This window comes from Enhydra lutris, unplaced genomic scaffold (assembly GCF_002288905.1).
Source record: "Enhydra lutris kenyoni isolate GAN:26980312 unplaced genomic scaffold, ASM228890v2 scaffoldscaffold21, whole genome shotgun sequence".
Taxonomy (NCBI): Eukaryota; Metazoa; Chordata; class Mammalia; order Carnivora; family Mustelidae; genus Enhydra; species Enhydra lutris.
Window position 1 is genome coordinate 451,268 of NW_019154105.1, and position 22,325 is coordinate 473,592.

Below are 22,325 nucleotides of genomic sequence, written 5' to 3' on the forward strand. Positions count from 1 at the left end.
CAGGTAGTCTGATTCCAGAGGCTAAGCAATTAACCCCAACACTGAGCTCTTTGTGATTTATTTATTTTTTTAAGGAGGGAAATGTGGGTGGGGTGGGAGGGGGAGAGGGAGAAAGAGAATCTTAACCAGGCTCCACGCCCACCAGGGAGCCAGGTAGGGCTTAGTCTCACAACCCTGAGATCGAGACCTGAGCCAAAATCAAGAGTCAGATGCTTAACCGAACGAGCCATCCAAGCACCCCTCTTGATGACTTTTTAAAAGATTTTATTTATTTGAGAGAGAGAGAGAGAGAGAGAGAGAGAGAGTGCTTAGGAGTGGGAGGGATGGGCAGAGGGAGAGGGAGACACAGACTCCCAGCTGAGAAGGGAGAGGGAGGCCAAGTAGGGCTCCATCCCAGGACACTGGGATCATGATCTGAGCCAGACAGACGCTTAACCAACTGAGCCACCCAGCTGTCCCTTTATGATTATTTTTAATAAGAACCATTTATTTTCTTCTTTCCAGTCTTCAAACCTCTGTTTTCTTTTTCCTTATTTAATTACATTTAGCTAGCACACCCTAGAAAATACTAAATAATCACTGCTATAGCCCTGCATCTTTGTTGGGTCCCTGACTTTAATGTGAACGCTTCCCTCATTTCACTCTAAGGTATGATGTTACTGTTGTTTTCTGATGATAATCATGATCCGTTTAAAGAAATATTCTTTTATTTCTAGTTTACTATGAATTTTTAAATTTCAGAAATGGCTGTTGAATACTATACAATGCATCCCTAGAGAGTATCATTTGGCTTTTATCCTTCAATAAATTACTTGAGATTTCTTAGTGTTAAACCACCCTTCCTGAAGTAAACCATACATTGTCGTGGTATGAATTCTTTTTAGTACCACACCACTGTTTTTGATATTTTAACTTAACTTTCCTTGCAACAAAGTCATAAGAGAAGAATTCCTCTCCTTCTTTGGGTATTGTTTGTCCTGAGTTTTGATATTAGGGTTATGCTAGCCTTGTGGAATAAACCAAGAAATGTTCTCCCTCTTGGGACAGTTTCCCTAGAATCCAGCCAGGGTTTGACACCCCATCTCAACTCCCTTCTTCTCCTGGAGGTGTCCATGGTACCAGCAGTGGCCACACGCTCTCAAGGCTCCTCATGAACTGGACTCACCTACTGATCCCCAGCAAAGCTTGGGCACCTTTCCATTTCCTCCCTTTCCCTGCACCGGCCGCAGAGCCTCTGGCTTCCAGGCCTGTTCTAGTTCCATGCCACTTGCCCTGCCACCGAGTTTGCACGGGACACACGCGTGGCGGCGATTTTCGCATTAGAGAACTGACATTGCAGGTGGGAACGGTGGAGCTGCTCGACACCTGTCAATCTTGTCGCCCTCAGGATCCCGGGTTTCTACTCCGCAGCCGGGACAAGGACCTTGGTAAACGGCTCTGCGCCCATGCGCGAGGTGCCGGAATCTACAACCTGGACTGCCTGACCCCAAAGCAAGTGCCCCCACGACGACGAAGTCTGGCCTGGTCCACCGCGGCCCCGGGCTTAGTCCCGCACGTCGGCAACCGCAGGCCGCACGACGCGCTTCGACACCGCCGGCCTCTGCACTCTGTGCTCCGTCCGGTCGCCCGTCCCGCACCGCGGTCGCTACCCGGGCGCCCGCTGCTCCGACTCGCGTTCCGCGTCGCCTCTTACTCTGCAGCAGGGACAGCGGGGAAAACCAGAGGAGGAAAAGGTGACTAAACGCCAATAACGCTAACCGCGTTAGTCTCAGCTGCAAACCGCAGAAGGGCCCTTCCGGAGTGAGTGTAACTCCGCGCGGCCTCCCGGGCTCCCAGAGATCCCGCAAAACCGAGAGAGGGAGGGAGGGCGTTCGCGCGCCCGATGCCCCCAGCACAGCCGCCCGGCGGGGCTGCGGGAAGCTCAGCCGCGGCGCGAACGTCCCGGCCGGAGGGCCAGAGGCGGGGCGCGGCCGGCTCCCCCCGCAGCTCGGCCGGTGGAACTTGCCGGCTACGCCTCTGACGGAGCGCCCGCCGCGCGTCACGTGGGGCCGCAGCGTGCTCCCGCGCCCTGCGCACTGACGCGAGGCTCGGGTTGCCACGGGGAGAGACGAGGCGCCGCGGAAGGGGCGGGGCGAAGGAAGCGGGCCGGGGGGCGGGGCCGGCGGAGGAGAGGGGCGGGCGGAGAGGGGCGCGCGGGCGGGGAGGGCCCGGCGTATTATGGGATGCGGCGGTGGAATGGCGCTGGGCGCGTGATTTTGAACAAACCCGGGTCTGTGTCTCGGAGGCGCCGCCGCCGCCGCTGCTGCTGGGAGCCTAGGGAGCGCGGCGCGAGGAGCAGGCGGCGGCGCCGCCGGCGGCTTTGGTGAGCGTCAGCCCTGGGGGTGGGGACCTCTGGGCGGGCGGGCGGGAAGGGGACGCCGGCCCCCAGCTGCGGGTGGTGGCGCGGGCGGAGGGCGCCGGACCGCCCCCTGCGGGAGCCCGGGACGGCGGGGCGCGGGGGAGAGCGGGAACCTGCGGGCTGGGGGCCGCCGCGCCGCCTCCTCGGGCCGCAGGGGGCGGGGGGAGCCTCCCGGCCCGGCCTCTTCCCGCCGGAGCCCGGGTGGGCGGCTGTCACCCGACAGGGCCGGCCCTGACCCGGCCGTCCGCCCCTCGCGGCCGGCGGGAGGAAGGGTTCCGGCGGCTGTTGACACGCACCTTGCGTGGCCCGCGAAGCCGACTGTCGCCCCGGGTTTCTGGGAACCGGTTCTGCTGCTGTGTCATTTCGTTCCAGCGCCTGCTTCCCTCGCTGCCCGCCGCCCCTTCTTCCTCCGCCCTTTGTATGATCCCGTCTTCGTGTGCGTCCGTTTTCCTCGCGAAGCCCCCGGCTCAGTGTCGTAATGTACCCGAGGTGCACGGGGGCCGGCGGTGGGCCGGCCTGAGCCTGGCCGAGCAACGGTAAACAGCAGTCGGGATGCGGAGGGGCGGGCTGGCGGGGGCGGAGTGAAGTTTGGAGACTGGGGGACCGCGGGCCTCGGGACGCGGGACTCGGGGGGAGCGGCCCGGCGGGTCGGAGCGGCCGGGCGCGGCGGGCGGCAGCCGGCTCTCGGACGAGCTCGTCGCTCCGGAGGGGGAGGGGGGGCGGCCTGTCCGGCGGCCACCTCGCCCCGCGGACACCGGCCGGCCCAGAGGACCGTGGAGGCCTGTGCTCGGCCGTGAAACCCCGCGCGGCGGTCGCGGGCGGGCTGGCGGGCCCGGGCTGTAACGCGGGGGGTTCGGCGTGGCCAGAGCTTCCCGCACCCAGCAGACAGGACCGACTCGGGTCTTGTCGCACGTCTGGTCGCGCGTCGTGGGGCTTCCTGGGACGATGAGCACCCTGGTGCCCTTCAGGGGCCACAGAGTGGCGGGCGGAGCCGGGGGACGCTCTGCGAGCCCTCGTGCTGGGCCACTCGCTCTGCCCGAGCGGACGCGTCTTGCGGGTTCCGGTCCCGTCCTCCGACGGACCTTCGGACGCCCGGCAGGTGATTTAGGGCAGAGGCGCGTTTTCCGCGCTTTAGCCGCCGTTCACTCCCCAGCGCGCGTCCCCATCTCCGAGCGGCGACGGAGGGGAAGCCGCAGGCTCACGGACAGGAGGGACCTGAGATGCAGGGACAGAAACATGGCTCAGAATCCGCTTTCGGAACCGGACCGCGGCGGGTTTGGGCCGCGTTGTCAGCACGAGCGCCCGGGCCCGCGACCGCGGACTGGGTCTGGGGGCAGGGCGGCCGCGGGGGGACGCCAGGGTCCTGCCCGGGCGCCGAGGGTCCGCCGCGCTCTCTGCACCGCGGGGAGCCGTGCGCTCCGTCGTGCTCGCCTCAAGTTGGTTGTCTGAGAATGAGGGACTTCGGGTTCTTCATTGTCCTTCCGTGTGGCTCTGCTGCTCAGAAACGCGCCGGACCCGGGACTCGACCTCCCTGCGGCCGCCGCGGGCCCGCAGAAGCACCCCCTTCCGCCGCGGGGCGGGCGGTCTCGGCGAGCGCGCGTGGGCCTCCCCGCGCGTTTGAAGGTTGGCGGGCCGGGCGGGCAGCTTCCCCGGGTCTGTGGGCGGGCGCCTCTGCGGCAGGGAGGGCGGCGGAGGGAGGGGATGCCGGGGAGGGGCGGGGAGGGCGGGGCCGCTCGCGGCGGCGGCGGCGGCGGCGGCCGGGCTGGGCGGTCGGGGAAGCTGCTGAGTGTGATGGTGATGACGAGGTGAAAATGGCGGATCTTTCGAAATACAATCCCGGCCCCTGACATACCGGCGGCGGCGGCGGCGGCGGCGCCGCCCGGGCTCCCTCCGCGGCCCCGGGCCCCCGTAGCGCTCCCGCCGGGGCGAGCTGGGGAGCGACGCGGGCGGCCGGGGCTCCGGAGCGCGGGCAGAGCCAGCCCCGCCGGGCTCAGAGTCGCCCGGGACCTCCGGGAGCCCCCACCTCGGAGCGGAGGGAGGAGGAAGCGGCGGCCGCTGGAGGTAGAGGAGAAGGGGGCGTCCGGAGGCTTCTCCGCAGCGAGTCCCTTTCATGCAGGGGCGGCGGGGAGGGGAGCGCCTCGTCCGTAGCGCGGGGGATCCGTAGCCTCGTCCTGACGCCGACGCGACTCCGGGTGCTGAGGGCTGGAGTGGACCCGAGGCGGCCGCCGAGGCCTAGAGGAGCTGCCGGCTCTGACCCGGTTTCCTGACTTGGCGTTTCCCCCCCGACGGCGGCGGCGGCTGGCGGGGAGGTGTCGGCCGCGCGGGGCCGTGTGTTGCCTTCGAGACGCGGGGCACCGGCTTCTCCCCGAATTTAAGCCCCGCGCCGTAGACCGTGCGGGCGCTCGCATTTGGAAGCGTGTGCGCGGGTGTTGTCACCATCGAAAATGTTTTCTTTTTCTGTTGCCCCGTCGTCCGTAGAGGGACCCGTTTGCCCCCGGCGTTCAGCAGACGACAACTGAGCACTGTCAGTCGCGGCTTATCCCCACACACACCCATTTCGTGGATTTGGAGACTGAGTCGTGTCACGTGCTGCAGTGTGCAGACTCCAGGGTCCGAACGACCGGCCGCGGTTTGGGCTCCCCGGTGTTGCGGTCATTGTGCGGCGAGTTGTGAGGGCGCCGGGTTGGCAGAGAGGAGTTGTGGCCTCTGTCGTGTTCTTTGTTCAAGAGCTGAAGCGTGGGACTGACTGACTCTTCGACCGTAGATTAGGGCCATAGTTTGATGTCGTTGCGTTCCCTGAAGACCCGAGTGTGTTTTAGATTGTGCGGCAGATCCCGCAGCAGCCAGGCCGCTGGCTCACCCCGGCGGTGCCGCGGGAATGTGCGCGTGCGGCGGTGCCCTCGGGTTTTTCCCAGCTTCGCAGCGGAAGGTTCGATCGCTGACGCCGAGGGTAGGAGGCTCACCAGAGAGGTGAGATTTAGAAGTGCCCGCTGGAATGTTTGTGATGAGCACGATTGCCCTCTTCCACGTTTCCCACAAAGACGTGATGTCAGGGGTGCCTTACGTGTTCAGAGGAGAAACTGTGTGTGTGTGTAACTTGGACATTTGGCTTTCACTCGTTAGGAGAATAAGGAACCAAAAAAATTTTAGGGGAGGTAACTGCAGAGGTTACTCAGAAGCTTCAGTTAATGAAGATTTTGTTAAACATTTCTCTGATGTTCTTGTCTTATCCAGTAGGGATTTGGTTCTGTTTTTTTCCCATCCAAGTACTAACCAGGCCCGACCCTGCTTAGCTGCCGAGATCAGGCGGTTCTGTTTTTTTCTTACAGCTTTTATGGTGCAATTATTTGGTACATGTCAACTGGCTTCTAAGTTAGTGGTAAAACTCAGAATTTTTTTTTTAAGATTTTATTTATTTATTTGAGAGAGAGGCAGTGAGAGAGAGCATGAGCGAGAAGGTCAGAGGGAGAAGCAGACTCCCCATGGAGCCGGGAGCCCGATGCGGGACTCGATCCCGGGATTCCGGGATCATGACCTGAGCCGAAGGCAGTCGTCCAACCAACTGAGCCACCCAGGGGTCCCTAAAACTCAGAATTTAAAAAGTAATTAACATAAAGGAGAGTAAAATGTTTCATTGGCTTTTTTTTTTTTTTTTTTTTATCACAAAGGACTGTTGTCTTTTTTGGTGATTCTTCGTGATTGTCTTTAAAGGCCATTTTTCAGATTGTTATGGTTACAATTGTCTGTTAATAATTAGAAGTTGTTAGAAAGAAATGAAGGAAGAGTTATGCCAGCAGAGACAATATAACGTCTTTTTTGGGGAAGAGGAGCATTACAGATTTTAATTATTTAAGTGTTACTGTTGGGTATTTCTTATGTGTCATGTACTGTGCTAGGGATAGGACATACCTCAGTATCATTGCCTCAGGAAACTTTCAGTTTAGGAGTTGGGAGGTAAAGTTGGAAGGATGGGTTGGGTAGAGCTTTAATGCAGAAGGCCTTGAGAGTTACAGAAAATTTTCAAAATAAGAGAGTGACAGCCTCAGAGATGTACTCAAGGGGGTTAAATTCTGTGGCTTTTATGAAGAATGTGTTGTAGGTTAGAGGAGATGGAGGTAGAAGTACCACACCAGGTTTTAGACTTTGGAGATACAGACATTCTTGGTTGTAGTGAGAAGGAGACATTGTGAAGGTGTATCTGCATGGTATATGCCAGATTAATAGTTCCATGGAGAGACATTGAAGATGACAAGATCTTAAGCCCTATTGTTTGATAGACTATCTAATGTCATAAAAAGCTAATTCAGTTTAGATGGAGAAAGAGGAAAAGAATTTTCATTTGAGTTCTAGTGTACAACATAACTATTTTTCATAGTAGCCTTGCAAGTAAATGGCGGCTTGGTGAGATTACTGTTTAGGGTTCCATGTTAAACAACTAGTTAGCCAACATTTGGAAATGGATCTGATTTGAATCCCCATGTTTTGTCCACCATGTTAGTCTTTTTTTTTTTTTTTTAGATTTTATTTATTTATTTGACAGAGATCATAAGTCGGGGGGGGGCGAGTAGGCTCCCCTCTGAGCAGAGAGCCTGATGCAATGCCGAAGGCTTACCTTACCTTACCTGGCTCAATGGCTTACCCCATGGAGCCACCCAGGCACCCCTGTCCACCATGTTAGTCTTAAGCATGAGTAATATATAAGTACCCCCTTTTAAAAGGAAAAAAACTATTATGGGTCCTTACATTGGCCTAAATAGTTTTATTAAAATATTTAATTTTTGGATGTATATAGTATAAATTGCTTACGTCTATTGCTTTTATGTAAATATAAAACACAAGTAGACTTGTAAATGAAATATAAACAAAACTATAAAGCCAGTAAAACAAATTAAATTTAGGATAATGGATGATGTTGCTTTGCTGAAACAAACTCTTTGCATAGTAAATACACTATCGCCTGCTTTGGCAAGGTGCAGTTTTTTTATATACTATATATCCTGTGATAATCCAGTTTCTACACCACTGTTGTGCATTTGAATGCTGCAAAGCTTTCCTCCTTAACTCACAGATGGTTTGGCTTTCACTTGGCATAAATATATCATTTACCTTATAAGACCCTTCTGTGCCTTTTTTTTTTTTTTTAAACCCACCCTTGTTCTAGTACCATTGATTGTGCATACAAGGTAGTTGTTCAGATGATCCAGAATACACTTTAAAACATATTATCAAAATGAAAATATAAATTTTTCAAATCTTCCTCAGGACTCATGGCTTATAGTCCAGTGCTCCCAGTTTAGTCTGAGAAATGTAGTTATGTACTAAGTTTTTGAGTTGTCAACGTTTGATTTTAGAAATCAGAGCTAAAATCCAAAAGGTGTAGTTAACTAGTTAGTCTGGTGGTAAGCTCTAGGTACAAAAGTATAGTTCTTAAACACTCAGATATTTTTGTCTAATCTGACAAATTACTCATCTGTAATATGGTGATAGGTGACCACTTCATAATGTTATATGCAAGAATGAAACATTTGAAAAAAAAAAAAAAAGAATGAAAACATTTTGTTCTCCCTGGTTGTCCTTCACCTGTAATTAATAAAGTAAGTGTTTTAGCACTGATAATATTCCATGTGGAACTCTTAAGAGATTTAAAAGCATAGAGCATTTGCCATTTCTATCTTACATTATTTTTTATCTTATATTTATTGATTTATTTTAATCACTGTCCCAATTCAGACCCTCCATTTATCTTTGTCTTGAGCTAATTACCAAATAGCCCTCTAACTAACCAGTCTCTCTGCCTCCAGTCAAATAAAACACTGAGATGAAGTTAATCCTCCCAAAGTATAACTGTGATCATGCCATTCTTCTATTGATTTCTAAGCTTTGTCAGGGCAAGGTCTTTGGTTAATTACCCATAATGCCCTTCACAGAGTAGGGAAGTAATAAGTATTTGTTAATTAAATGACTGATAAAAACCATAAATTAGTTAAAAATTAAGAGAACCTTGTCAGCTTAAGATGGAATGTAATTGCACAGAGTATAGGTTAAAAGCTAATTTTGAGTATTTGAAAACTTACTTGAAAAGGAGTTTCTCAGTTTGTTCCTTGTGCGTTTATTTTATTTGACGTGTCGTGAAGTCTCAGAGCGTTATTTAAACCTGTCTTACTCAAATAGACAAACCAAAGTTATCTTGGTAAATAATGCTTGGATTGCTAAATAATGCTAGAATTTTAGATGATATCCCTTCCCCATAATTAATTATTCATTCTTCGAGTTTGTATTGGAGGTTGCTATTTGGCAGCCCTGTTCTAGGCATCGGAGATAGGGAATCTAGTGATTAAAGACAGACAAGTTCCAGTCCTTGTGGAGTTTGCATTCTAAAGAAGTAGGGCAGGAAGACTGAGACTATAAACAAAGATATTTTCTGATTGTGATAGATGCTATCATAGAAGTCCCAGGGTAATGTGATAGAATGCTTAGGGCAGTGGAGATGAGAGTGGGGGTGCTACTTTAGCTAGATCTTGAAACATCATACAGTCGAGACAAATACAGAAATCATTAGATTTTCTGAAATCAGTTAATCTTTGACACTCAATAGACTTAAACCATTCAACCATGTTCAACTGTGAGGAGGAAAACTCAGTGTATTGATTTCCAGAATCATGCTTTGCCTTTAGAACTTTGTTGTATGAGCAAAATTCTGGAGGCATGGGGAATACATTGTATGTTCTGTCTTCTTTCCTACCAGGTAACCCTGGCAAAAATGAGGTGAAGTAAAGCTCTTCAGTCCTACCGGCTTGTGAAAATTCTCTCTTTTCTTGCAGTGGTCCTCAACACAGTGATGATGAGGTTGCATGTGCTTAGCACATATCTCCCATTCCTAAGGGATAAAATTAGAGTGATGATTCATGTAGCTGCGTGGCCAAACCCTTTCCGCCACGCCCACAGCTCCGTTTGAGAGTTGCTTTTAGCACAAGCTGCCATGCCTTGCGTTTGACCCTGATTGAAACAGATATAGATATCTAATCATAAAGCAATTTTCATAGTCTGCTTAGTGGCTTTGAGGTGTGCTGGTTCAGAATTCTGCACAGCCCGACACCACATAGAGACTGGCCAAACCAATCAAATCTTTTCTTCTTTGAAGTTTGAACTTTACTCCTAGTTCAAGGGAGACTCTAGTTCTGTAATTCCTAGTCTTTTTTTTTTTTTTTAAGGTTTTATTTATTTGACAGAGAGCGAGACAGGGAGAGATGGAACACAAGCAGGAGGAGTGGGAGAGGGAGAAACACAGGCTTCCCGCTGAACAGGGAGCCCGATGTGGGACTTGATCCCAGGGTTACTGGATCAATACCTGAGCTGAAGGCAAATGCTTAACGACTGAGCCACCAATGTACCCCATTTCCTAGTCTTTTTAGCAGGATAAGTAAAAAGACATGTTATTCTGAAAAGCAAGCTTCAAAATTTTTGAAGCAAAAAAAAAAAAAAACCACACAGATGGGGAGAAATAGACAAATCCATAATCGTATTTAGGAATTTTTAATAGCCTTTCTCAGTAATTGATAGAAGAAGAAAAGGTAACAATATAGAAGATGCGAACTACACTATCAGCCAGCTTGCTGTAATTGACGTGTGCAACACTGCTCAGCAGCTGTAGAATACATGTTCTTTTCAGGTGCACTGCAGTGTTCACCAAGATAGAGCATATACTAAACGATGAAACAAGTCTCAAATTTCAAATGATGGAAATGTTGTAGAATATTACATTCTTTGGCAATAACAGGAGTAAATTAGGAATCAGTAATAAGATAGAAAATCCCCAAATAGCACACTTCATTTTTCTGTGTGTAAAAGACAAAATCGCAAGGAATATTAGAAAACATTTGAAATGAATGATAATAAAATTGAAAACAAAATAACATGAGTAGAATGCAGCTAGAGGTTTGGGGCAAATTTTTAATGTTAAGTATTTATTTTAGGGAAGAAGAAATCTGAGGGTTTTAGACATACTTTTTTCTGGGAAGAGCCAGATACCAAATAATTTTAGGCTTTGGAGGCCATGTAAATCTGGTATATGTTTATGTATATACTTTTTTTTTCCCCCTCAGCTATTTAAAAATGTAAAAACCATTCTTAGCTGGAGAGCAGTAAACAGACTATGGGCCTGACTTGGTCTGTGGACTGTAGTTCACTGAACTCTGATCTGTGTTTCTATCTCAAGCTTCTAGAAGAACATACTAACCTAAAGCAAGCAGAAGGAGGGAGATAACGATAAGAGTCAACTAAATTAAAAGATTGAGAAAGAATTGAGAAAATCAGTGAAGCCAAAGTGGTTCTTTGAAAAAATCAATAAAATTGATCAATCTCCAGGCAGACTGATGAAAAAAGGAGAAAACAAATTACCAAAATGAAGGTGAAGAGTTGACATTTCTGTAGACATTAATATAAAAGAATATATGTATAACTTAATGCTAATAAATTTGGCAACTTAGAGGAAATAGACAAATTCCTTGGAGGACCAAATTGTCAAATATCAAAGGTCACTGAATAACCCAAACAACTCCACATCTATTAAAGAAATCGAATTTATAGTTAAAAACAAGAAAACTTTATATCTAGATGGCTTCATTGGTGAGTTCTGACAAACATTTCAGGAAGAAATAGTAACAATTTTATACTGACTTTTCCTGAAAATTGAAGAGGAGGCAACATGCCCTAACACATTTTATTAGGCTAGCACTGTCCCCAGACAGCCACTATAAGAAAAAGGACTACACACCAATATCCTTCATGAGTGTAGACAAAAATGCTTAACAAACTATTAGGAAATAGAATTCAGGAATATATACAAAGTACATACGTCAGGACTGAGTAGGGCTTATTTCAGGAATGCAAAATTGGCTTAATAATAAAAAATCAATATAATTCAAAGGTTAAAAGAGAAAAGCCGTGTGATTATCTCAATAGTTGGAGAAAAAGCATATGATAGAAATAGCCGCTTATGATTGGGGGAAAAAACCCACCCAACTTTGCAAACTAGAATATAAGTAAGCTTCCTTGGCCTGTTAAAGGGAATTTACGAAAAACCCACAGCTAACAAGTAAGATTGGGAACAAGGAAAAGTTGTCTGCTCTTACCACTTTCATTCAACATTTTACTGGAGGTCCTAGCAAGTGTAGTAAAGAAAGAAAAAAGAAATAAAAGGCATGCTAATTGGGAAAGAAGAAATAGAGATGTTACATTCAGACAGCGTGGATTGTGTTTGTAAAAAATCGTAAGGAACTTACAGCAAAAAGCTGCTAAAGGGGCACTTGGGTGGCTCAGTGGGTTAAGGCCTCTGCCTTCGGCTCAGGTCATGGTCCCAGGGTCCTGGGATGGAGCCCTTCATCAGGCTCTCTGCTCAGCGGGAAGCCTGCTTCCTCCTCTCTCTCTGCCTGCCTCTCTGCCTACTTGTGATCTCTCTCTCTCTGTCAAATAAATAAATAAAAATCTTAAAAAAAAAAGCTAAAAATCAATAAATGAATTTACCTAAGTTGTAGGCTACATGGACAATATGAAGAAAAAAAAAAAAACCCAGCTGTATTTGTATATACTAGCAGCAAACAATTGGAAAATGGAAAAGACTATTTGCAATGCATCAAAAAACATGTAATGCTTAGGGATCAATTTATATGCAAGAGCCGTATACTTGAGTTATAAAACTTTGCTGAGATAAATAGATATCAGTTGGGAGATACGTTTTCTATTGGTCTTTGCAAGTGAGGGAGTGACTGTCCTTTTAAATAATTATTTCTAGGATGTTTGTATAGCATACAGCCTTGAGTGATAGTTGCAGCGGTTCCTGCTGTAGCCAAGGGCAGATTTGCTTGTTGTGCAGTACAATAAAGGTAATCTCTTCCTGTGGGCAGAAGGGCAGGTGCTTCAGCCCATTATAAATGAGCCAGATTGACTGAGCTCAGGGTTATGAGTTGTGATACAAACCCCCTGCCTGCGCAACATCTACCTGGGCCTCTCCGTGTCTACCATGGGGAACTTGTGGGCAGCCAGAACTCACATGCATGTGATGCCCGTGTTCCTTGCTGTGCTGTAATAAGTCCTGTGTCTCTCCCTAAGACTACAGTGTGGTCTGCTAGTATCTGTGAAATGGTAACAGGATACTTTGTTCGCTTACAAAGAGGGTCTGAAATCTCAGATCCCTCACAGTTCTTGGCAGTTCGGGCCATGCAAATGGAGTGCTGATAGAGACCTAGCTTCCTGAAAGAGGAAGGTGACAGCCTTGTGGGTTAGGTTAGGGGATATGAAAAGACTCTGGCATCTGGTGGTGAACGCTGTCAAGTCATGTGGTAGATGGGTGGCAGGGGCAGGGGCAACGTCTTCCTGTGTTGTACCTCTTAATGGATATTTAGGGCTGCACTGAGAGCCCAGATGGTGCTTTGGTCGCTGTGCCAGCTCTATAGCCCCAGCTGAGAGGCAGTGTGACTACAATAACCGCTGAGTCAAGGAGCCCCCGAGGCTGAAATAACGGTCAGAAATAGGACACCAGAAAGAGTGTCAGAGGCTGTAGAATTTCGGGTGCATTAGAAGGTTGTTGAGTTGTAATGGTGAGTGCTTGAAACTGAAAGTAAATGCACTGCCAGACCACCGTCTCCGTGACTTGACTTCTCCCTCCTGCACCTTGACTTCAGGTGCTTGAAGGAGGAAGATGAGTAGAGGTTGGGCAGAGATCTCCCTGTCCTTAAGAGGGTACCAAAGGCTGTACCCACATGTCCAGATATGCTGGGAGAACTTCAGGGAGAGCAGAGAGTCACTTCTGTGGTTGTGTTGGATACTGGCAACCGAGTCTTCATCCTACCTTGTTCTGCGGGGGATGGAGTGCGCTAGATGCTATGGATGGGGGCGGGGCATGGAGTGCGCTAGATGCTATGGATGGGGCGTGGACAAGGTATGCAGTAGGGAAAGGATGCTAATGTGACATTGTGGGTTAGGCCCTTTGTTGCTTGGTACTGTTTCCATTGCTGAAGGTACGATTGGTGTGGTGTTTTTGCATGCCTACTTTAAATTCCCATAAATGTCAGAGAGGACTCTCCTGATCAGAAAGAGCTGCATGAGGAGAAGTGCTAGTACTTTGGGATCTCAAAACGCTAGTAATTCATTTGAGCTGCAAGTTACCGTGACGGGTGATTTTATTTATTTTTTTAAAGATTTTATTTACTTATTTGACAGAGAGAGAGAGATCACAAGTAGGCAGTGAGGCAGGCAGAGGGGGAGGAGGAAGCAGGCCCCCTGCTGAGCAGACAGCCCGAACAGGTACTTTTCAAAAGAAGATACACAAATACACTGCGTATATGAAAAAATGCTCAGCGTTGTTAGTCATCTGGGCGCTGCAAGTGAAAACTACAACGAGACGCCACTTCACACCCATTAGAACGGCTGAGAATGCCAGCTGTTACTGAGGATGTGGGACAGCTGGTCCTCTTGCGCGTTGTTGGTGGGTGTATACAGTGGGAAATAGTTCGGCAGTTTCATGGAAAGTTAAAGATAAATTTACCTTATGACACAGCAAATCTACTTCTTGGTATTTATTCAGAAAATATGAAGGTATGTATCCATAACAAACTTAAACTTGAATGTTCATAGCAGTGTTATTTAGGAGTCCCAAATTGGAAACAATTTCCAAATACCCATTCACAGGTGAATGGATAAACAAATCATGGTAGATTTGTATGATGGAGTATTACTCAGCAATAAAAAGGAACAGAACTCATAGTAAGTGAAGGAATAAAGGCAAATCTCAACATACTCAGGGAAAAATCTCATTTTTATTATTCCATTTATGTGAAGTTCTAGAGTGGGCAAAAAGTCAAACCTATAGTGATAGAGCAGAACAGTGGTTGTGCAGGGTGGGATTTCTAGGGTAGGGGATTGACTGTAAAGGAGTAGACATGTTTTTTCTTCATTTAAAAATACCAGTGGTGGGGCGCCTGGGTGGCTCAGTGGGTTGAGCCTCTGCCTTCGGCTCAGGAACCTCAGGTTCCCAGGTTCCTGGGATTGAGCCCCGCATCAGGCTCAGCGGGGAGCCACCCTCCCCCCCTGCCGCCTGCCTTTCTGCCTACTTGTGATCTCTCTCTGTCAAATAAATAAAAAATCTTAAAAAAAATACCAGTGGTAAAAATTTAAGGCAGTGTAATTTTGTGATTAAAATTATGAACTTTGGTGTAAAACATATCCTGATTTTGAGTCTGGGCTCTATCATTTTCTAGTTATGTGACCTTGGGCAGGTTATTTAATCTAAGTTTCTTCAGCTGTAATATGGGAGTGGTAATGATACTATCACAGAATTGTGAGGATTAATTATGCCATCGTTGGCATATAGCAAGCATTCAATAATGATTAATTTTGGTACTGTTAGTATTGGTCAATGGTAATAATTATAATTTGGTGCCCATGTGTGTTACTCTTAATCTCAGAATGGGTATTGCAGTTTTGTATTTTTAAAAGAGGGAAGACGCAACAGAATTGCTGACTAGGTTTGTATTCATCTTTAATATTGTATGAGCAAATAACGTTATTATTTAGTCAGTCCGGAGCATGATGTACTCTCTTTAATATGTGAAGATAATGGTACTGATATCTTCATTGGAAGTTCTACATAAACTTTGGCTAAAAGCATCACAGTTCTGACTTGTTCCTAATTTGCTTTATTATTATTATCATTATTACCACTTTTTTTGTAATGGGACTGGCTTTTACACCCTTTTCATTGGTTTCCTTTTTGACGTTTAAACGGCTAAGGAGTATTTGAGAATCTTCTTCCCAAGTAAAGGTTTTTTTGTTTTTGTTTTTGTTTTTGTTTTTGGTCTGAAGCTGATTGATCAAACTCGAGCCAAATAAGTCATTTAATCTGCACGTGCCGAGATGGATTACTCTAGAACTCCTTTAACGTTAATTTGAATATTTAATGGATTTTTGTAGATGGCAAACTATCCTCATCTTAGAACCTAGCTCCCTGGAGATTTGAAGATATTTTCCAATATTTGTTTACATTTAAATCTTTATGTGAGTCAGCAGTTTTCAGGTCTGTCAATAGGAAAAAAAAATAACTGGCAAGAAATAAGGTTTTCAGACATGCCAAAGACTAAAAAGTTTTATGAGTGGGCATTGGAAAAGAGTGTCCCGAATGCAGTATACTATTGGATTGAGACATGGCGCATGAGAATATTTGCTTCTAGTTTTGTGTCCCATGTGACTTATATTTCAGATTCCTGAAGGTTGAGAGTATGTCGCAGTGATGTAAGCCAAATAGGTATCAGGAATATCCTTCATTCAGTTGTACATCAGCAACAAATGATTATTTTGTCACTAGCATTTCTTTTGAATAATTTTATTCCTAAATCTGTTTTGAAAACTAATAATTTATTCATTTTCAACTTTTCTTACAGCGCCTGATCCACCTTCTAGCAGGAGAACGACCATGGAGGTGGTGCCAGCCGAGGTGAATAGTTTGCTTCCAGAGGAGATAATGGACACTGGTATAACTTTAGTGGAGGATGATAGTATTGAGGCTGTTATTGTGTCATCCCCAATTCCCATGGAGACAGAACTGGAAGAAATTGTCAACATAAATTCTACTGGGGACTCTACAGCCACGCCCATTTCCACGGAACCAATTACAGTGTACAGTAACCACACTAACCAAGTTGCAGTGAATACCACAATTACTAAAGCAGATTCTAATACCACAGTGAAACCAGCTTTTCCAAGTGGCCTTCAAAAACTTGGTGCTCAGACTCCTGTGACTATATCAGCCAATCAGATTATTTTAAACAAAGTATCACAGACATCAGATCTTAAACTTGGCAATCAGACCCTTAAACCAGATGGACAGAAGTTAATTTTAACAACTTTGGGCAAGTCTGGTTCACCAATTGTTTTAGCACTACCCCATAGCCAACTACCCCAGGCTCAGAAAGTTACAACTCAGGCCCAGTCAGGAGATGCTAAGTTACCACCGCAGCAAATTAAAGTAGTTACCATTGGAGGGAGGCCAGAGGTGAAACCTGTCATTGGTGTCTCAGCATTGACCCCAGGAAGTCAACTGGTTAATACTACAACTCAGCCCTCTGTGTTACAGACCCAACAGTTAAAAACAGTACAGGTAAAAAAAAAAAAAAAAAAGGAGGCTTATTAATTCAAATGCATGTTAAAAATTAAATTGATTGATAGTTGTGTTTGTAGGGTGATTAAATGCATAGTTGTTACTGAATTCTTTTGAATGTTGCTTTTAGTAATTGTGTGGTTTCTTTTTCGTAAAGTTTGATGTCTAATGCTTTGACAATGTTTGCTAGAGAATTTAGAGCAAACTTAATTTTTGTTCAATTCCAACTTAGTGCATTTATAGCTCTTTACTCATTTTTTAAGTGCATTTTATTCTTAGTAGTAGTTCGATTGCAAGTATGCTCTGCTGGTATAAAGATGGCAGAGTTGCTGCTGGGGTGTCAAAATATCATACAAGCATAATTTTTTTCAGTTAACAGATGGCCAAAGTCTAGGAAAACTTGCTGCTCTGAGCAATCCTTGGAGCCAGCAAAGTGCATACTAGCCCGTGTGTGCCACCTCTTTGCAGTTTCCTGTCCAATGCCATCACTCGTATTTGCTGTGTGGAAAAGACAGTGTCACGTAATGGAAGGTAACACATTGGCTTTAGAAGTGGACCAGCTGGATTTGAGTCACCTCTGTGCTGCCCTGCCACCTGTGGAACTTTGGATTGGTTACTTATCTTTTCTGAGTTTTTTAATTTAGCTAGAAGATGGCTCTTTGATCATGATGAAATACATAATAAAAGATAGTACTTGATGTGGTTCTCAAAAGTTTGAGGACCCTTGAAAATGGTGCCTATTATTAGTATGAATAGGATCCTAAGATAAAAGTTTAATAGAACGTATATTAAACGGTTCCCAGTTTTTCATGCTCACATAGGCCTTTTTAGGTCATCACTGCTCTTAAAATAAAATGATCCACTTAGGATCAGGAAACACAAATCTATTCCCTGCTTGAAAGATTCACTGCTCAGAAAAAGGAACAGACATGACTTAGAGAACTGATGCAGGTTTATAAGGAAAAGGAAGATAGGGAAACTATCCATGCTCAGCTGATGTTAGAAGTTATGATGTTTTGGTTATTATGTTGGCATAATAATGAGAAATTTATTTTTCATGGGCTTTTTTTCTTTAAGCTTTTGTTTTTAAGTGATCTCTATACCCAACGTAGGACTTGAACTCACAATCCCAAGATCAAGAATTGCACATTCTTCATCTGAGCCCAACCAGGGGCCCCTCATGGGCTTTTTATTTAAGCACTTTGTTTGATTTCTCAAACCTTGTAATTTGCTCATGTCCCTCCTGCCACTATTAAATATTTAATGCTTTTTAAAAACTTTTTAAAAAAAGATGTTATTTATATGAGAGGGGGAGAGAGAGAGAGAGAGAGGGCATGAGCAAGGGAGAGGGGCAGAGGGAGAAGCAGACTTTCCGTTGAGCAGGGAGCCACCATGGGGCTCTTGATCCCGGGACCCTAGAATTATGACCTGAGCCAAAGGCAGATGCTTAACCAATGGAGCCACCCAGGTGCCCCTCTTTCTTGTTTATTATCATCTCTCACTTATCTCTGAGTTCCTTTTACTTCGTTTGGTCAGAGTCTCTTGAATGAGACACACTGTCATCATGGCATCTTGTCCTCAGCTTGGTTTTTTTAAATCAGTTTTAAAACTTGTTTTTATTAGTTTGCGAGGGTTTACCTGGCTTTGGGGATATGGATCATAACCATGTTCACAATAAACTGATAATGAAAACCAGAATGTCATTTTTTTTTCATTTACTAGGACATTGTATACATGCGATTTAATGACCAGTTTACTTGTATCCACAAGTTTTCTACTATAATCCCCTAAGTACTGACAACGAGAGCAAAGCCTGGGGTCTGATTCTTATAACTCCTTTTATTATTGTTAACTTTTATGAAAGCTGATTCTATTTATTAAAAAGAACTTTTAAAAAAAATTTATTTGTGAGAGAGAGAGAGAGCACCTGTCGGGAGAGGGAGATGGAGAAGCAGACTGCCTGTTGAGCAGGGAGCTCGATGTGGGGCTGGATCCCAGAATCTTGGGATTATGACTTGAAGTGAGGCAGACACTTAACTGACTGAGCTACCAAGGCACCCCAAAAAAAGAACTTTTATATAAAAGCAAACAAAAATGAAAGAAACCCCATTTATCAGACGAGATCGGGCGCGTTCAGGGTGGAAGAAACCCCATTTAGAATATTGTTCCACTTGTCCAGTTTTTAGGCAGCTCAAATCTTTGAAACTCCAAAGTAACCTACAAAGCTCTAAAGCACAGGAAAAAATAAACAAGAAGCTACACATTTATGTTTCCTCTTTAGGCACCAAAATATTTGGTTTAGTATTAAACGGTATATATGATTCTCTGATTTTTTTCCTAGACAATCCTCAGTGTTGTGTTAAGTTTATTTATTTATTTATTTTTAAAGATTTTATTTATTTATTTGACAAAGAGATCACAAGTAGGCAGAGAGACAGGCAGAGAGAGGGGGAAGCAGGCTCCCCGCCCAGCAGAGAGCCCGATGTGGGCTCGATCCCAGGGTCCTGGGATCATGACCTTAGCCAAAGGCAGAGGCTTTTAACCCACTGAACCACCCAGGCACCCCTAGTGTTGTGTTAGGTTTAATCAGAGTATTGAAACTGTTAGGGTACATACAGCAGGTAAGGGTGAAAGAAGGAGACCTACCTTGAAAAACCAAAGAAAGAAGTGACAGTTGAGTCCAGAGGCAGTAACAAAGAGGTATCGTTACACTTAATTACAGATATATAAACACTTCCCCATGTTTCTTGTGCATAATCTTATAATGCACAAGAAAGATGGGGAAGTGTTTATGTATCTGTAATATAAGAGTGATTAACTGCAAACAGTCTGGAACAACGTAACTCCTTATTAGCTCCTGAACTGATACACTACAGTGCCAGTATTTACCTGCGTATATTATTTGATCATATATTTGCCTATTTTACTTGTAAAATTACTTGTTTGAATCATCTTTGTCTTTATCTGCTGATTACATAAATTTGTTAAAAGTGATACTTCATGCTTTGTTTTACTTGATAAAGTAATTTTGTTTTGGAGTATTTTAGAATTTAATAATGCAAAAGTATGGTTCTTTGAAGGAACGATAAATCGTTATTTTCAACAGTGTGCCACTAAAGAAACATAACAACAAGGGCAAATTGGAATTGTTCATTTAAATAATTCATTTAAATAATGTGCTTTTGGTCGTATTGTTTAGATTGTTTTTCTGATTGGTAAGTATTCATATAGTCATATGATTGTGAAAATCAGTTAAAAATAGGGAAATACTCTAAGCTCCTAATCTTTATAGTTAAGAATATTCCCCCCCAAAAAGAATATTACAAGACATGGGTTTCTAAGAACATCAATACCTTTTCCTTTTCAGATTATTAGTACTAAGTCAATAGATGATATATTCTGATATCTTAGAATTTTAGGCCTATAAACACAGTTGGGAAATATATTCCCTTTATGTCTCCCAGACTGCATCAGTGTCTTTAAGTATAGTCATGCATTTATTTAGACATACCAGTTTTGCAAGCTGGATATTTTTTTTTTCTTAGTATGGTAAGGGTCTCCTTGCCTTTTTTTTTTTTTTTAAAGCAATTTATGTTTCATTTATATTTTGTTTTGTCAGTCACATGTTCTGAGTATAAGAAAATAAAATATTCTAGGTATAAAGTAATGTGTTATTTAGTTTAATTTATAATTTGAGCACAAAGCTGATATTTATGTAGTTCTGAGATCCATTGCAGCTTCTGGTATATTTCTGTCATTCAAATTGGTCATGTTAATTCATTTTAAGTCATTATTTCCAATATTAGTACTTTTAGGTCCTCAATTTTCATATCTGACCAAAAATAAAATTAATATTTAATGTCTTCCCTATCATAGCTAAATTTCTGCGTCTAACTTTTAGAAGAAGCTATCTATATGTTAGCATACATTGATAATTTCAGTATTAAAACATTGATAACTCTACCCTCCTTGACTTGTGGAGAATTTTAGTTCAGTTCAACCGTGTGCTGATATAATAAGATCAGGGATGAGTATAAACCCAACCTTCAAAGAATTGATAATCTAGTAAACAGTATTTTAGCAAATAACGTTTCTAGCCCCTTGTCTTTAGAGTAGTCTTTGTTTTCCAAACTTGCTCTTTGTATCCTAGGGCATTGACTTGTTCAGTTCTTTGTATATCTACCCCTGGTCTATATATATAAATATATAGATATATATCTAAAGCTGAAGATCTAGTCATAAGCCTGTCTTTATTGTGTAATTATATTTTGCTTCCAGGGGCCAGTGTAATTGCATTTACAGGTAGCTTCATCATTTACATTATGCTTTCTTAATTGACTCTGTCTTTCTATTATTGAATAATTTGTTATTTTGAGAACGAATATTGCTGTGTTGTAGTGTTTTAGTATTATCATTAATAAGCACTATTATTAAACATGTCAAAATACTCATTGTTTTTCATCATATGCATACTATCCTACAGACTAAGATAAGAATTTACAATAAAAATGCAAAGGTATTGCTATATGTTGGCTTAAGGATGGGATCACAGTATTTTGATGAATGGCTGCATTTTAGGTGTTTTTAACACGATTACTTAGATAAACTCTGTCAATTGATCTGGTTTCATGTGTACTTCTATATATCAATCTTCTGTGTAATTTTGATTGAATAGGTGTTTTACAAAAACAGATCATCTTCATAGTTATTTATATATTTCAGATTGCTAAGAAGCCTCGAACACCAACCTCTGGTCCAGTAATCACGAAGCTGATCTTTGCAAAACCAATTAATAGTAAAGCAGTTACAGGACAGACAACTCAAGTATCACCACCAGTCATTGCAGGTTATATTTCTTTATAGTTTATTAAGCTATTTATTTACCTCCTTTTTAGGTTTAAAAAGGGCTGTTCTGCCATCTTGAAATGTTTTAGTGCAACAAGTAGGGTTATTATTATAAACCAAACTAATAAGAAGTGTGACACTTACTAAATGTATGCTTCGAGCAAGATGCCTTATCTCAAAATCAGTCCATTACTTTAGTCTCCTTAGTTTTTTTTTTATCATGAAAGTAGTGAAGTCTTAAACTCCAGTGATACTAGCTAACATTTGTCTAGTGTTTTCTATGTGCCTCGCACTATTCTTAGCTCTTTACATAGTGACTTAAATAGTCCTTGGGGAATCCTGTGAGGTAGGTATTAATAACAGCCCCATTTCGCCTGTGTGGAAATGGAGGCACTCAGCTCGTAAATGGTTGAATTGGGATTTGAACCCAGGCAGTTTGTCTCTAGAGGACATGTAGTTAATTTAATAGATTTAAATTAATACCCACGAGAGAGTAGTATTTCGTGGTTTCTGTTTGAATTTTTGGTTTCAGTGTGTTAATATGCTTTATGTGCAGTTTTCTATGAACAGAAGATTATCACAATGATAGTAATTACTTAAGTGGTAACAGAATTTTAACTATATTTTCCAGCAAGTTCCTTAGTGTGGCCCAGTTCTCTTTTATTACATACTTTAAAATTTGTCCTTGCCAGTAACTGTAACACCTCAAATCTTGACCTCAAGTATTTCATTTTCTTCATAGTTTTTCTGCCTTTGGATTCCCAATCTAGCAGTTCTTTGAGATCTCTAATCCATTAACCCTTTTGTTTTCTCGTTAGTAATCACCCACTTGCTGTCCTCAGAGTCTTCCTTAGTCAACATGGAGCCCATGACCCATGGTTATCACTCCCAAGCAAACACCACTGGTACTCTTTTCCCTTTCTCCTTCTGTAT

General features: G+C 44.2%; 1 protein-coding gene across 5 annotated transcripts in view; it reads left to right on the plus strand.

The window, feature by feature from the left end:
* The first annotated feature begins 2,320 nt into the window (after positions 1–2,320).
* Positions 2,321–22,325, plus strand: part of LOC111148939 (lin-54 DREAM MuvB core complex component) — a 72,432-nt gene continuing 52,427 nt past the window's right edge. For 3 of the 5 annotated variants that reach the window (XM_022505765.1, XM_022505767.1, XM_022505768.1), the window contains exons 1-3: positions 2,705–2,934; positions 15,832–16,547; positions 21,270–21,393. In XM_022505765.1, the coding sequence (XP_022361473.1) occupies positions 15,864–16,547; positions 21,270–21,393 (808 nt within the window). In that variant the 5' untranslated portion in view covers positions 2,705–2,934; positions 15,832–15,863. Of the gene's footprint in view, positions 2,363–2,704; positions 2,935–15,831; positions 16,548–21,269; positions 21,394–22,325 lie in introns of those variants that run through there. The other 2 variants (XM_022505766.1, XM_022505769.1) reach the window with 2 other exon arrangements.